General features: G+C 42.8%; 1 protein-coding gene across 1 annotated transcript in view; it reads left to right on the forward strand.

Annotated features, from left to right (window-relative positions):
* The window catches only part of LOC141146724 (fructose-1,6-bisphosphatase isozyme 2), a 71,468-nt gene that overhangs the window by 21,815 nt on the left and 32,651 nt on the right, over positions 1 to 17,002 (forward strand). The window contains exon 3 of the mRNA XM_073633235.1: positions 10,735 to 10,827. Coding sequence (XP_073489336.1) covers positions 10,735 to 10,827 — 93 coding nt within the window. The remainder of the gene's footprint in view (positions 1 to 10,734; positions 10,828 to 17,002) is intronic.

Raw genomic sequence — 17,002 nt, forward strand, 5'->3', positions numbered from 1 at the left:
TCTGTCGGACATTCCGCTCTTGTGTACACAGCATAAGATAACTAAACTCACTCATTTGTCATCCATAAACACAAAGATACAGGTGACATGTTACAAACCTCTTTCGAGAAGGTACAGAATACCGGAGAGGTTAGCACTAATGCACAACTCCCAACTGTCCCTGATTTCTAGGGACTGTCCCTGATTTGGAACAAAGTCCCCCTGTCACTCTTTTCTCCTCATTTGTCCCTCATTTTGGACTGATCTATATAGTTGTATATAAAATGCACTATTTATCTATCAGATAGTGTTCCACAGTGCTAAACCTTTCATGCAATTTTTGAAGTGCTGCATTTGTAAGTTTCAAAAGCCAGTATAAAGGAATAGTAGTGGTAAAAAAAGGCACTTCTGGGTTTAACTAATCATTTTTTTTGTAGAATTCTCCTTTAAGGGGGTGTAGCAGGGAGTGTGCCCTATGCCTACATACATACAGAGGCCCATTTCACACTAGCCCATCACTAGTGATCCTGCCGCCTCATGAAAGCCTCTTTTTTTTTTCTTGTTTGCCAAATGGCAGCTTACAATGGCACTAATGTGCTGTAATCATGAGCCAAGCATTTGGCTTACGGTTGCAGTACGGCCCCATTAACCTAAATGGCTAAGTCTGACAGGCCAACTGCCAAATCAGCATACCATTTTAAATTTTCAGTAGCCATGATGAAAAGCAACTATTCATTGGTGATCGCATGTGTGGGAGCATGTGTGATTGTGCGAAAATTGTTGTTTGAGCTGTCAGCCTCCCATTGATTTCAATGAGGCTTCCGGTCTGCAGCTAATGCAGACGGAATGGGACCTTAGTGTTAATCAAACCTGCCAATATTTCTGTGCCTGAGAAGATTATTGTGTGTTAACACAGACTGTAGCTGGGTACAAAACACTAGTTTTTTTTTTTTTTTCATTCAACCTAGGGGATTGAACAATAAAAAACTGACAGCTTTGGTTGGGGGGCTGCTGTACTAACAATCTAGTGTTAGTACAGCGATCTCCCCTGCTGAGCTATTGTGTTCTGACAGGGGGGTGGCCCCCCCACCAGAACACTCGGGTCAGAGCTCTCTGCCATTGGCTGAGAGCGCTGATCCGGAGCCAGTTGGCTGCTGGTTTTCCAGCATGCTTGTCTGACCAAAGCCGGCTGAACATGGGCCAAATGTCAGGTGGTTTTTATTGAATCCAGCCGATGTCGCCCGACATTCAGCCCGTGTGTCCTAGACTTTAGACTCCTCACATACTTTTGCTAAGAACAAGCATAGAAAATGGAAGATTCAAACATGACTTATAAAAGATTTTCCAGAGCACCATACACAACGGGATATAATTATCACAAATGAAGCCTGAATGTAATCTTGAATACTTGCCCATTCTTATACTATACCTTTCATGGGAGAAAAATGGGGGCTGCTGCCATTACTGGCCTTCTGAAAATGCTGCTTTTTTTGGCTGCCTGGCTTCTACATTTCTGAGTCATTGTCCCAAAGCAAGCATTCAGATTACAATTCAAAGAAATGTCTCGAATCCCTTATTTCTGTGCTCTGTCTGGATCAGTTACTCGCTAAATACTGAAGCCAAAGCATCAGCATAACAGCCAGGCAACTAACAATCAAGGAGAGGTCAGAATGACAGCCTACATAGTGCTCTCATGACAGGTTTCCTGAAATAAATTTTTCATAAGAAAACATTCTAGCTTGATTACCATCATCCTCACATGAAGCTGTCATTTTCTGAATTCCAGGCCATGCCAGTGTGACATATTTGTTGTCACTGAAAGTGTTATCACCACCCTGGATCTAATAAGCAGTCTAATAGTCAGATTACTGCCAATGCCAATAGAGCCTTAATGTTTCTTGGACAGGTGTTTTCCTTCAAGGCAAATTCCCTTTAATTACAATCACGTTACTGAGCAATACATTTTAATATATTGGTGCAACATGCTCCCCAGTTTTTAAACACAATGAAAACCACACCTAGAACCATAGGTTAATACCTGCTTTGACTAAGAGGAACAGAAGGGCTCTGTGTTTATTACATGCCGAGACTGGAGTCCTATTTAACTTATTTAACTTAGTCACAGAAACAGGTTGAAGCAGCCAGAGCCAAGTTTAGACACTGGTTCCTGAGGTAGCCACTTACCTCTTAGAAGGAATATTTACACCTATAACAGGCCTGCATATCCAATCCAAAGGCTTGTAACTGCTAGCTGAACCATTCACTTATCAGAAACAACACCAGTTCATGCTGTAGCCACAAGCTTTTAGTAGCAGATGTCCCTGTGACTCTTCCACAACAGGAAGACAAAAAGACATCATTTCCATATGAAATGGCATTTATTCCTACTCAATGTCTGGTCTTCATTGTCATGCAGCTGTTCTAAGCTATTCTTTGTGGGCTGGGGAAGGGCAATACAATCAACACAATAAACGGTATTGATAGATCAAATTTAAAAGGTATCTGTAGTCGACAGCTCTGAATTTTTGTTTTCGACAGCCATTCTCAACCTTTTTAACACAGAGGAATCCTTGAAATTACTTCCCAGTCTCAGGGAACCCCTGCTAAAAATTACTATATCTACATCTCATGATACATTAGTGTGATGGACACTGGAAGGAATGCTCCTTACACCTGTGGTCATTGGGAAGAATTACCCCCTTACAGATAGCTAAAAAGATCAATGGGAGCTTATGTGAAAGGCAGAAATTGCTCCTTGCTCAAGGAACCCCTAGCAACCTCTGGAGGAACCCTAGTTGAGAAACCCTGGCGTAGAAGGATTAGAACTCCCATCATGTTTTACTGCATTTGGAGCCTCCATTGGAAAGAGTCCCTCATTTTCTCTCTGGTAGAAAAAGTGGTCCCCAGAACAGGAAGTGAGGGAAAATCTCTGTAACAGAAACAGAGACGGAAACAAAAATGATTTTTTTTAAGTTGAGTAGGAGAATGCTGAAACTTCTGCCATCTTTTTATTATTTTCTGTTTCAATCTTGCAGTTTCTCACTCACTTGCTGTCTGATAAAAGGTTGTCCTTAGAAAGTCTGGGGAAATCTCTCTAGCAGAGTCACCGAACAGCAGTCAAATCTAACAGGGGATCTAACATTTCCCCATTCTATCCAAAACAAATAGAAAAGGTTTTGGGTAGATGCACATTAAGTCTGTAGATTGCAGACAGGCACTGGATAGCCATTGCTCACAATTTGCCTTCATTTCTTTGACCTATTTAATCAGAACTATCCAATCTATACTTGAAGGGGCCATGTTATGAGGTAACACTGGGTTGTAAGGGTCTGTGATAAAGTTTGAGTCATAAAACAAGTTTTTTTTTACAACTCTGCATTCACTATCAGTTTTTAGATGCCATTTGTGGCAGGAAACCGCAAAACCACACTGACAGTTCACAAAACAGTGAATACTAATGCTATTACAGTATAAAAGGTAATAAATTTTCCCCTAATAATAAAAGGATTTTGTATTTCATTGCTTAAATATAAAGCCATGGTATATATATACCGTATTTATCGGCATATAACACGCACCTCAATTTAGGAGGGAATTTTAAGGAAAAAAAACTTTTAGGAGGGAAGTTGAAGGGAAAAAAACTTACATTTAAATGCCCATCATTGCAGCCTTCTCAGTGCAGCCATGTCAGTGCAGCCTTGCCAGTGCAGCCATGTCAGTGCAGCCTTGTCAGTGCAGCCATGTCAGTGCAGCCTTGCCAGTGCAGCCATGTCAGTGCAGCCTTGTCAGTGCAGCCATGTCAGTGCAGCCTTGTCAGTGCAGCCTTGTCAGTGCAGCCTTGTCAGTGCAGCCTTGCTAGTGCAGCCATGTCAGTGCAGCCATGTCAGTGCAGCCTTCCCCAGTGTCCAGTCCAGCCTTGCCCCAGTCCAGCCTTGCCCCAGTGCAGTCTTGCTGAAGCCTCTGAGCTTCAAAATCGCCGACCGCAATTTGAAAATGGCGCCGCCGGCGCCGAAATACACAGAGCCGGTCCTCGGCTCTTCTCGGCGGCTCTCGTTTACTTTCGGTTCCACTCGGACGGTGAGCGGAGCTATCCGAAACTAGCCGAGTATACTCGGCTAGGTTCGGGCGGCGCTTGAGTGAAACCGAAAGCCGCCGAGAAGAGCCGAGGACCGGCACTGTGTATTTCGGCGCCGGCGGCGCCATTTTCAAATCGCGGTCAGCGATTTTTTCATTCTGGATCGCAGGGGATCGGCGTATAACACGCACCCGCGATTTTCCCCTGATTTTAAGGGGAAAAAAGTGCGTGTTATACGCCGATAAATACGGTATATATATATATATATATATATATATATATATATATATATATATATATATACACACACATACATAGCACCTTGAAAAAGTATTCATACCCCTTGACATTTTCCACATTTTGTCATGTTACAACCAAAAACGTAAATGTATTTTCCTGACTTGAAAATTGCTGTTAACAGATGCTCTCCATCCATTCTGACAGAGCTTGAGCTATTTTGCAAAAATGTCACTCTCTAGATGTTCAAAACTGGTAGAGACATACCCAACAAGACTTGCAGCTGTAATTGCAGAGAAAGGTGGTTCTACAAAGTATTGACTCAGGGGGGCTGAATACAAAAACCGTAGCAGAGATCCAAGGACCCAGATGTCAGGGAGGCGAGCTGAGCCACGAGCAAGTCACACTTATCACATGCGTTAGGGCCCTTTCACACTGGGGCGGTTTGCAGTCGCTATTGCGCCTGCAAACTGACCTGAAACAGCCGCTGCTGTCTCTCCAGTGTGAAAGCCCCGAGGGCTTTCACAATGGAGCGGTGCGCTGGCAGAACGGGAAAAAAAGTCCTGCTAGCAGCATCTTTGGAGCGGGGAAGGAGCAGTGTATACACCGCTCCGTCCCCGCTCCTGCCCATTGAAATCAATGGGACAGCGCGGCTATACAGCCGGCAAAGCGTCTCTGCGGTGGTATTTAACCCTTTCTCGGCCGCTAGCAGGGGGTAAAACTGCCCCCCCTAGCGGCTGAATACTGTCAGTAAAGCGCCGATAACAATAGCGGCGCTTTACCGCCGACGCCGCCCCCGCCCCAGTGTGAAAGGACCCTTATTGTGCTTTTGTGGCTAAAGACTTTATTTTGTTGTCTGTGTCCTGTTGGGTAAATTTTTCCTTCACTTTAGGCTTCTCTTTTTTTCTCTTCAAATAATGGCAAAACCTCTTGTAAACTTTTGTATTCCCATCTTTGTACTGTTGACAGTGTTCACCAAAATAACTGAGAAAGTGAATCAAAGAAACAATACACAGGCAGAGGCACAGGCAAAAACTGATATGTAATCATTCCCAAAAATAAAAAAATGTTTTGCTATGGAAACACTATTATTTTCACTTTTTGGGAAGCATGAATCCAAATAAGGGGTTTGTTCCTGATGTAATCAGAATGGGCAGAGCCTTGAAGGTAATTTTTTAATGGCTCCAGTTGTTAAATCTGAAACTTCTGGGGAATAATTACAAGTTCATGTTTTCCCAGTGCATATTACTGAACAAAACCAGAAGGTGGCGCCATTGCTTTAGCAGGCAATAGGCTCAGTTTACATAAGATGTGGATTCGCGGTTTAAAAAAAAAGTTATTGAGTCCAGTGATTATTAAAAATAAGTCACATGACTGAAAATGCTTCCTATCCTTATGTAAAGCCTTGTTAATGAAGCCTAATGTAATCTGAAAACCATAATTTTCTCTAATATTTGCTAATAAGTGTGTACACCACTAAAGATGTAAAACTATAATTTTTTTCTATCATCTAAGACAAGTAGTCTTGTGCATTTTAAAGTGAACATATATATGCAGAATTCAAATTAACATTGTCCCTGCATGGCAGAAACCAAAAGTTCCACAGCCCATAGAAATTCCTACACAGATGCTGACTTTGATGATCCAAGGCAGGGGTAGGCAACCCCCGGCACTGGTGCCGCCAGCGGTACGTGAAGCCTCTTTTGCCGGCACTCGACTTCCTCCCCATCAGCAGAGCAGCTCAGGGAAGTGTAAGTGAGACAATAATGCATTCCAATCTCAGAATTCCCCACACCGCACCTGCACTGAAGGGGAGGCTCTGTTCCCCTACACATTGTAAAAGATGGGAAACATTGTTTGGTTCTCTAACTTTGCTGTAGCTGCGATCGTCAGCTCTTGTGATGGGGAAGAGATTGGGTGGAGTTCTGCTGGGGGGGGGTCCCTGTTTCCAGGAGGAGGAGGACTGTCATTGGCCACTGCTAAAGCCAATCACAGTCCCGCTAGCCCCGCCCACTATCTGGAGGAAGATGACTCGATTGGTTGCCACTACCAGTCTCAGAAATAAGGTATATCACTGTGATTGAGAAAACTACAATCAGGTGACAGTTTGTGGAATTACTGTTGAGCTTCTGGGAATGTTGTTGAAGTTATTCCTGAACCTTTGCGTCACTTGCTACTGAACCCCTGCTCTCTGTATCCCTATAAGCCAAAGCCAGTATAAAACACAATGAAAATCAGACCCAACTTTTGCTGCGGTGCTTCGCGCCACACTTTTTCTCAGCTGCGGGGGCCCAACTTATGATCCTGCATACAGGCCCACTGCTTTCAGAAAATGCCCCTGACCTGAGCTCATCATTGCGCATCCAATCCAGATGCTTGTATGTGACATCACATACGTCACATATATCACATACAAGCATGTGGGCTGGATGCAGATGAGTAGGGGGGTACAGAAGTGGGGCAGATGTGCAGAGGGGTGCAGAGAAGAAAGGAGGTACATCGGTGGAGCACATGAGCAGAGGGTTACAGTGGTGGGGCAGAAGAGCAGGGGGAACAGAGGTGGGACAGATGTGCAGGAGGTACAGTGGTGGGGCAGATGAGAAAGGGGGTTACAGTGGTGGGGCAGATTGAAAAAGGGGTACATTGATCGGGCAGATGAGCAGGAAGGTTGCAGTGGTGGGGCAGATGTGCAGGAGGTACAGTGGTGGGAGGTATGAGAAGGGGGTTCAGCGGTGGGACAGAAAAGCAGGGGGGTATAGTGATGGGGCAGATGAGCAGGGGGTTACAGTGGTGGGAAATATGAGCAGGGGGGGTCACTGTTGGGGAAGTTGAGAAGGGGGTTCAGCAGTGGGACAGATGAGCAAAGGGGTACAGCAGTGGGGTAGATGTGAAAGGAAGTGCATTGGTGGGACAGATGAGCAGGGGGTTACAATGGTTGGGCAGAAGAGCAGGGGGTACAGAGGTGGGGCAGATGTACAGGGGGGTATAGTGGCGGGGAAGAGGAGAAAGGGGGTTACAGTAGTGGGGCAAGTGAGCAGAAAGACAGAGCGGTGAGACAGAAGAGCATGGGGGTACGCGGTGGAGCAGATGTGCAGGTAGGTACAGTAGTGGGGCAGATGAGAAAGGGGGAACATTGATGGGGCAGATGAGCAGGGGGTTACAGTGGTGGGACAGATGAGCAGGGGAGGTACAGTGGTGGGGCAGATGTGCAGGGTAGTACAGTGGTGGGGGAGATGCGCAGGGGGTTACAATGGTTGGGCAGAAGAGCAGGGGGTACAGAGGTGGGGCAGATGTACAGGGGGGTACAGTGGCGGGGAAGAGGAGAAAGGAGGTACATTGGTGGGACAGATGAGTAGGGGGGTACAGAAGTGGGATAGATGTGCAGAGGGGTGCAGAGAAGAAAGGAGGTACATCGGTGGAACACATGAGCAGAGGGTTACAGTGGTGGGGCAGAAGAGCAGGGGGAACAGAGGTGGGACAGATGTGCAGGAGGTACAGTGGTGGGGCAGATGAGAAAGGGGGTTACAGTAGTGGGGCAAGTGAGCAGATAGACAGAGCGGTGAGACAGAAGAGCATGGGGGTACGCGGTGGAGCAGATGTGCAGGTAGGTACAGTAGTGGGGCAGATGAGAAAGGGGGAACATTGGTGGGGCAGATGAGCAGGGGGTTACAGTGGTGGGACAGATGAGCAGGGGGGGGTACAGTGGTGGAGCAGATGTGCAGGGTAGTACAGTGGTGGGGGAGATGTGCAGGGGGTTACAGTGGTGGGGCAGATAAGAAAGGGGGTACATTGGTGGGGCAGATGACCAGGGGGTTACAGTGGTAGCGCAGATGTGCAGGGTAGTACAGTGGTAGGGCAGATGTGCAGGGGGTTACAGTGGTGGGACAGATGAGCAGGTGAATTGGGGCTGATCTGAGGTGTGAAGGTGCATGAATTGGGGCTGATCTGAGGTGTGGAGTTGTAGGAATTGGGGCTCATCTGAGGCGTGAGAGTTCAGGATGTTAATTTCTGACTACTCAAGTAGTTTACAGCATTTACTTTATAAAAAAATCCTTTTCATGATTGAGAGTGTGAAGTTGACATTTTTTGGTTATAAAATCGGCACGCTCAATTTCTTTGAAAACATTTTTCGGCACACTGTGTTTAAAAGGTTGCCTACCCCTGATCTAACGACACCCCTTGCTTTCCATATGACATTGCTTGGGCCTTGCTGTTTGCTGTTCTGGCAGCAAGCAATGAATTGTGGGAGGTAGGAGTGTGTGCCCCGTGCCTAGATATAGTGCATTTTTCCTGGGACTTCACTGGTGGATCATTGCGACAAAAGGGAACTGTGACTATAAGAGCAAGTAATATGGTGTCTGTGTAGTAGCTGCATTTTCATTCTTTACATATCACACAGGTAATAATACTAATGCACATTATTTGCTTTAGGCTGGGTTCACACATGTGCGGTGCAAGCTCTGTTTTCTCTGCGAAGAGAAAAAACAGCTGTTCAGCGGTTCCTCTCTGTTGTAGCTGTGGATCAGTGAGCAGGGAGAGGGGGTAGGTGTAGTGAGGAGAAGGAGAGAATTTGTGTTCAGAACGGAATGCATCTGCGAATCAGATGCGTTCCCATAGAAGATAATGTGCTTGTAATTCACACCGCAATGCCCAGAAAATGCACACATTTTTTGGGCAATGCACAGTGCGAATGCAATGCACATATGTGAACCAGATGCATTCAAATGAATGCATTTTAAAATGTCCTGCGAATTGGATGCGGTGTAATCCGCACCTAATTCGCATAGGTCTGAACGGGGCCTAAATGGCAATGAAATAAATCCAGCTTGAATACATACATTTATTTTATCTCAAATTATTTTCAAATGTTATTATTATACAGGAGTTGTATAGTGCCAACGGTTTGCGCAGCGCTTTTCATTATAAAGGGAGACAGTAAAGTTACAATATTATTATTTTACAGAATTTATATAGCGCCAACAGTTTACACAGCGGAGGGAGACAATACAGGTACAATACAATGAAATACAAGAGGATTAAGAGGGCCCTGCTCAGAAGAGCTTACAATATAATATAATTCAATACAAGAGGGTTACAAGGGCTTTGTTCCTGAGAGCTTACAATCTAATAGGGAAGGTCAAATGGGACAAAAGATGCCTGTATAGCGTGACAAGGCCATTTTTTTTTGTAATAAGTAGTAACAGCGCCACAGATGTGTGCTCCAATGAACAGCTGCTACTCCAATAATTAAAGTGATAAGAATAGCGCTAATCCACACTAAAAACTTTACAATCTAAAATAGTGAATATTACAAATTATAACATGTGTATGTATGTGTTTAAACTAATTATGCAACATTTACATGTGAACATATATATATGTTAAACCAATTCAATATGCAATGTCTATAAAGTGCTGGTGCATAATACAAACTATATGCAACATACTATAAAACTGCTGAGATAAGGTGCCGAAAAAATCAAAAAATGCAACAATGAATATCAATATTGAAATAATAAACAAAATTTACAAACTATGCCAAATCAGTGAACAGTCTCTCCTTATGTGATTGTCACAAAAAACACAAAAAGCAAACTTCACCAATATGTGAATCCATCACCGCTCTCTCTCAATTGGACTTACCAGATAAATAATTGGATATATCAACTGGAGGAACGCAGTCTACACAAATGGTCATCAATCACATTGTTTCTCTCAATGATTACAGCATATCATGGGAAAGACAAAGCAAAAGGAAGGAGGCTTCCATAGCTTAAAAAATATCTCACAGGCTTGTTAAAAAACAAATTTCATTCTACTCACATTTAAACAGTGCCTGCCCGACACTAGGGAGTAACACGCTCAGCTGTGTATAGCCGTTCACCTCCAGACCTGTCATGGACTGCAAGGTTGAACTGGCAATATCCTCAGCGTCCTAGCCCTGCTCTATTTCTGTGTTTTTGTACCAGGTGCTGCATGCAGGCAGCCCATTGAAGTCTATTAGGACATGCGGCTACATGGACATAGCCACTTGTCCTAATGTGACAAGTGTGCAGGTGCCGAGGAGCGGCTCTAGATGCCTTCAGGGACGCTCATCCACACCTACGCACCTTTCACATTAGGACAAGTGGCTATGTCCATGTAGCCGCATTTCTTAATAGACTTCTATGGGCCTGAATGCAAAATGTACACATCTGTCCATGTACGCAAGTAAACACCCGAATGTGTGGTTAGCAACGTACAGTCGCGGTCTGTCATTGGTTGTATAGGTGGCTGAGATATGTTAGTTTTTCATGATATATAGCTTTCTGTGCCAGTGTAAATGAGCCCTTACTCTAAAATACAAAGGATTATGACAATGTGTTTATATATCATTTACGTACAACATTGCTTTTTTATGAAATGTTGTCTTTTGAACTCTGAATATTTGTTGCTTCTTACAGGGGAAATACATTGTTTGCTTCGATCCCCTTGATGGTTCATCCAACATTGATTGCTTAGCGTCAATTGGGACAATATTTGCTATTTATCGAAAGGTAAGTCTATGTTTTATGTTACGCTCAGTATTGGGCTCTATACATTCTAATGGACTGTAGAATGAGACCTCACTTGTGACTCAAAACTACTAGAAACAGCCATACATTATAGGTTTAATTTTGCCTTGAAAAATAGAAAAAAGTACTGCCAAACACACCAACCATATCTAGTAATTACACACAGCAGCAATACACTACAAAATTAAGGCTATTATGCAGTGCCATCCAGTGCATTGCAGAAAAATGCAGACATGCTATATTTTTCTGCACAGCACATCACACTAGTGTTTATGCAGTGGTGTAGATCTCTTTCTCCTTTTGAGGAGTGAAGTGATCTACAAATTCTTCAAACTGTGGAGAATGCCTCCTGTTACTGTAATCTCGTAAGACATGGCGAGATTACTGTAACAGAAAACAGAGGTGTCCGTTTATTAAACAGCGGCGTGCTACCGCTTCTGAGTACACGGGAAAACTAGGAGGAGATGGCTCTCCTCAATACCTTACACTTCACAAAATATTAATAAAATGAAATAATAAAGTTAAAGTCCCTCTACACAATATACAGTGTATATATATATATATATATATATATATATATATATATATATATATATATATATATATACACTGTATATACACTGCCCAAAAAAATTAAAGGAACACTTTTTAATCAGAGTATAGCATCAAGTCAATTAAACTCCTGGGATATTGATCTGGACAGTTAGGTAGCAGAGGGGGGTGTTAATAAATTTTCAGCTGCTTTGGTGTTAATGAAATTAAAAACAGGTGCACTAGACGGACAAAAATGAGACAACCTCCAAAACAGGAATGGTTTTACTTGTGGAGGCCACTGCCATTTTTTTCTCTACTTATCTTTTATGACTTTTTTTCACTAGTTTTGCATTTGGCAAAGGTCAGTGTCACTACTGGTAGCATGAGGCGATATCTGGACCCTATAGAGGTTGCACAGGCAGTCCAACTCCTCCAGGATGGCACGTCAATACGTGCCATTGCCAGAAGGTTTGCTGTGTCTCCCAGCACAGTCATGCACAGAGCATGGAAGAGATTCCAGGAGACAGGCAGTTACTCTAGGAGAGCTGGACAGGGCCATAGAAGGTCCTTAACTCATCAGCAGGACCAGTATCTGCTCTTTTGAGCAAGGAGGAACAGGATGAGCAGTACCAGAGCCCTACAAAATGACCTCCAGCAGGCCACTGGTGTGAATGTCTCAGAAACAGTCTTCATGAGGGTGACCCGAGGGCCTAACGTCTTCGAGTGGGCCCTGTGCTAACGGCCAGGCACCATGGAGCTCAATTGCAATTTGCCATTAAATACTAGAAGTGGCAGGTCCTCCACTGGCGCCCTGTGCTTTTCACAGATGAGAGCAGGTTCACCCTGAGCACATGTGATAGAAGTAAAAGGGTCATGGTTGAACAAACATTCACACCTTGCCAAATATGGCTGGCTGTAAGTCAAGAAAACTACCAGAATGTTTTTGAACTGTATGAGGAATGTGAAATGATAACCTAAACAATATACAAATAATGCCTCTGTCTGTAATTTAATACAGGACCCCAGTGCTGCAAATTAGGCATGCTATCTGTTTACCTACCATATGCAAGCAATTAAATAATAGTCATGATAATAATAGCAATTCTATTCATTTATTTTCCAAGCTTTACCACATTGTTACTTGGTAAGCTTTGGGACCTTGGTAAGTATGATGTGCGTGTACTACTCATTCAATCATATCTGACTTTCTGCAATTCTTTGGGCCAGCTGTCTGCGCACCATATCTGATACACATGAGGGCCTTTTTCACAGAATTTTCTTGGCAAGTTTTTTTATTGAGATAGGTCAGCAGGTCTTTTCTCAACCCTCCCCATTTACATGGGCTTGGAACAGGTATGCAGATTGTGATAACACATGTGCATGGCCAGTTTGTACACACATAGGGTCAATTTAGACTGGAGCCAATTAGTCTACCAGCATGTCTTTTTAGTGTGGGAGGAAACCAGAGTTCCCAGATTAAACCAACGCAAGCACAGAGAGAACATGCAAACTTAATGTAGAAAACGTAATAGAAGAAATATATGTTTTTTTTTTTACTTTTTATAACTTTGTTGACCTTTGACAGTAAAGGTTAGTTTATGTTAAAGAGGAGCTTCAGTCCACGTACAGTCCTGCAGTGACCATGTATGCTGCTGTTACAGCCAGTGTGCCGTGCCACCATATTTGCTTCTGACGTCAACGGATGATGGATGCCTCTTCCTGGTTCAGGCAGCCTGATGACATGTGCCTGTCCTCTTCCCGATTCTGTGAATGAAAGTGATGCCTCCTGTAATATGTGAAGTACATATCCCAGGAGGCTTCACAGTGCTGGAGATGTCATCATCATCTAGGCCAAAATGGCAGTCAGAATGTAGGACGGCCAAAAAAAACATTAAAAAATAAAAGTGAGCAAACACAGAAAAACATTTTTTGGCAATTTTTTTATGGGGGGAGGAGTGAGAAAAACATGGCTGTTCAGTGCCTCCAGCGGTTAATGATGAGAATTATGAAATGGCAACCATCTATAGCATTTTCTGGGGATGTTGTGCAACACACTGGTCATGTTTCAGAGCAAAACTGGAAAACAGCGCTTGACCAAGAGAAGGAAAGCGTGCCTTCACTGAATCCATTGTTCATTAGAAGGAAAATAACGTACTGTTCTGGTCATAATGAAAATCCTAGTAATTATGTGTTTTCAAAATGACTGACAATGGAACCTTTCATCTTCAAGGCCGGGGGCCTTTAGATATATTACCACCATTATCGTGTTGTTAACATAGTACCTAAGCAGGTAAAATACATTAAAGGAACTCCACAGAACTGTACATGCCCTGTTATTTTTGTGGAGGCAGGTTTAACTCCAATGTGACACACAAATTACATCACGCTAAAGCCAGTGCTCCTGTGTTCTGGGCACTTTGAGGGGGATGGGTACGCTTTGGTGCAGCTGCTACTCTTGCTGGTTTTTTTTATTTTTTTTTCTTACTGAATTCTGTGTAGAGACAAGCAGGCTTACATTTAGGGCAGTACAAAGGCTAACAGTGATAGGAAGATAACAAACTTAATCCATTTGAAGAAGTCAGAATGATAAAAAATGATTGCTGGCTGGTTGTTAAGGGTCCCTGGACTGTGCAATACATTGCTTCATACCTCGCTTAATAAACAGAAAGTATTTTCATGATGTCACCGGCTTAATGTGAGTGAAAACAAAACCTTGTGTAGAATTTGGGTAACTCCTCACCCCTCCCCCTTCCCAGTGTGTGTGTGTTTAGCTGGTCACAGACTTTCTTTCAAAATTTGAATTGTAAGAATGTTCTTTCAATCGTCTAAAGGCCCATAAAAAAATATGAGAATATCTGCTGGAAAAAAATTGCATTTGGAGTGATTGTCCGATAATCTGATAATTAATACACAGCTTTTGAGAGCCGATCACGATAGTTCATGCAGAAATATCTGTAATTAGTATAGTATTAGTATGAAAAAAATGGTGTGACCAAGACCACGCATACTCGGAAAACGAAAGAATACATTAAAATTCAATACAATACATTACATCACTTCCGAGACAATTTGAAGGGCAGGGTGAAAAGATTTTGCAAAATAATTTCTAGCAGTGAGGCCCTGTTCACACCAAGTGCAGACAAATGGATGGGAAAACCATGCAGATTTAACTTGCATAGAATATTTTGGTCTTGTTCAAACCACATGCAGAGACATGCGTATTTATTATATATGTGTATGTAAGGACAGAAAGAAATCCATTGTTTTCTATGTGCCCTGTTCACGCCACAACACTGCTGTCATGTGAGCTTTTTTTCTGCGTAGGAATCTGCAATATAAATTCTCTGCAAGGACACGAAGAAAAGAATTATGCCGCGTACACACGGTCGGACTTTTCATCTACAAAAGTCCAACGGACGCCGACGGACTAAAGCTGGCTGGTAATCCGATCGTGTGTGGGCTTCTCCGGACTTTCAGCAGACTTTTTCAGCCTCAAATCCGACGGACTTTAGATTTGAAACATGCTTCAAATCTTTACGTCGTAACTACGACGGACCCCGAAATCCGCTCGTCTGTGTGCTAGTCCGACGGACAAAAACCCATGCTAGGGCAGCTATTGGCTACTGGCTATGAACTTCCTTATTTTAGTCCGGTGTACGTCATCACGTACGAATCCGTCGGACTTTTGTGTGGTCGTGTGTAGGCAAGTCCGTTCGTTAGAAAGTCTGCTGCAAGTCCGCCGAAAGTCCGCCGGAAGTCCGCCGGAAGTCTGTCGGACAGGCTGTCGGACTTTTGTAGACGAAAAGTCCGACCGTGTGTACGCGGCATTACATTCTATATGCCCTGTTCACACCACAATGTTGATGTCAGGTGAGTTTTTTTCTGCACAGAAAACTGCAAGCATGTTGCACATTTCTGCACAGAAAAAAACCCACACATGATACCAGTGTTGTGGTGTGAACAGGCCACATAGAGAACAATTGTTTTCTTTATGCTCTTACGGAAACGGATGCAAAAAAACGTACTTCTCTGTAGGCCTGGATGTGATTTTAGTTCAGGAGAGTCCACTCACTCCAGCATCCAACATTAAAGGCAAGCAAATTTTGGAGAAATGAAAAACAAGAAAATCTCACTAATGAAGTTCAAAAATAGTGATTGAAAAATTTGTGAATAAGTAAAAAATGTTCAAAATATTGTGACCAATTGGAAATTTGATAGATGTTCACTAGTGAATAAACACGGTGTACCATCACCTTGTGAAAAACATGCTTACCAGATTGTAAGCCAAATATGCAGGTGGCTAATACCCCAGCCCGGGCCTTTGATTTGCAGGATGAGATGTAAGCGTTGCAAACCTCTTAACCATGGGTTGGCGTCGATTCCACAAATAATTGTTTAGTGTTGACCAAAAAAGTGGCATAGCGTAATACTGACAAAAATGATGAATGTGTGCACAATACAGATGCACTCACATTGTGAACAAACAAGGATTGCACAAACAAGTAACCACCCAGTGAATAGATCAAGTTAGGTGTGCCGTCACCACATAGAGGGCCTCCTTAACAGATGACAAACCAAACAAAGCAGATGTCTCTTTAAGAAAACAAAACCTCGGCTGAACTCAGAAAACCAGCTTGATTGTAAGGCGGATTGGCAACTCTCATGGGAGAACCGAGTAATTCATAGGGTCGTAGGTGTCAGCAGATGAAAACCTGGTATTCTCAGGACCACATCATATGTGATGTGAGAGGCCCGGGCTGGGGTATTAGCCACCTGCATATTTGGCTTACAATCTGGTAAGCATGTTTTTCACAAGGTGATGGTACACTCTCTGTGTTTATTCACTGGTGAACATCTATCCAATTTCCGGTTGATCACAATATTTTTAACATTTTTTACTTATTCACAAATTTTCCAATCACTATTTTTGAACTTCATTAGTGCGATTTTCTCGTTTTTCATTTGTATTTGTGTTTATCCCACATTAATTGGAGCTTTGGGACTGGTTCACCCATATTCATTTTTTGATCAGCGCAGTTTTTTTTCCCTTTAAATTTTGGAGAAACTCTTGAGCAACATACGCCAAGTGATCAAATGATAATTTTTATAGACATTTTTGCTCAAAACCTAATTAGCCAGCTTTACAGTGTCTGTGAAAAGAATTATATTCAATATAGTTTTTATATTCAATATAGTTTTCTCTGGAGAAAAGAAAAAAAAATGAACATAGTAGTTAACATAAAATGCCTGCATTAGACATTTAACGTTTATACCATGAAAATAAAGTCACCTATTTAAAAGCATATAGATCAGGGGTCTCCAGACTTTTTTAACTCTTTCAGCCCCGCAAGGATTTGCCCCCTTCCTGACCAGAGCACTTTTTGCAATCCGGCACTGCGTCTCTTTAACTGACAATTGCGCGGTCGTGCGACATTGTACCCAAACAAAATTGACACCCTTTTTTTCCCACAAATAGAGCTTTCTTTTGGTGGTATTTGATCGCCTCTGCAGTTTTTATTTTTTGCGCTAGAAACAAAAAAAGAGCAACAATTTTGAAAAAAACACAATATTTTTTACTTTTTGCTATAATAAATATCCCCCAAAAATATAAAAAAAAACAATT

Source organism: Aquarana catesbeiana, linkage group LG01, assembly GCF_042186555.1.
Source record: "Aquarana catesbeiana isolate 2022-GZ linkage group LG01, ASM4218655v1, whole genome shotgun sequence".
NCBI lineage: Eukaryota > Metazoa > Chordata > Amphibia > Anura > Ranidae > Aquarana > Aquarana catesbeiana.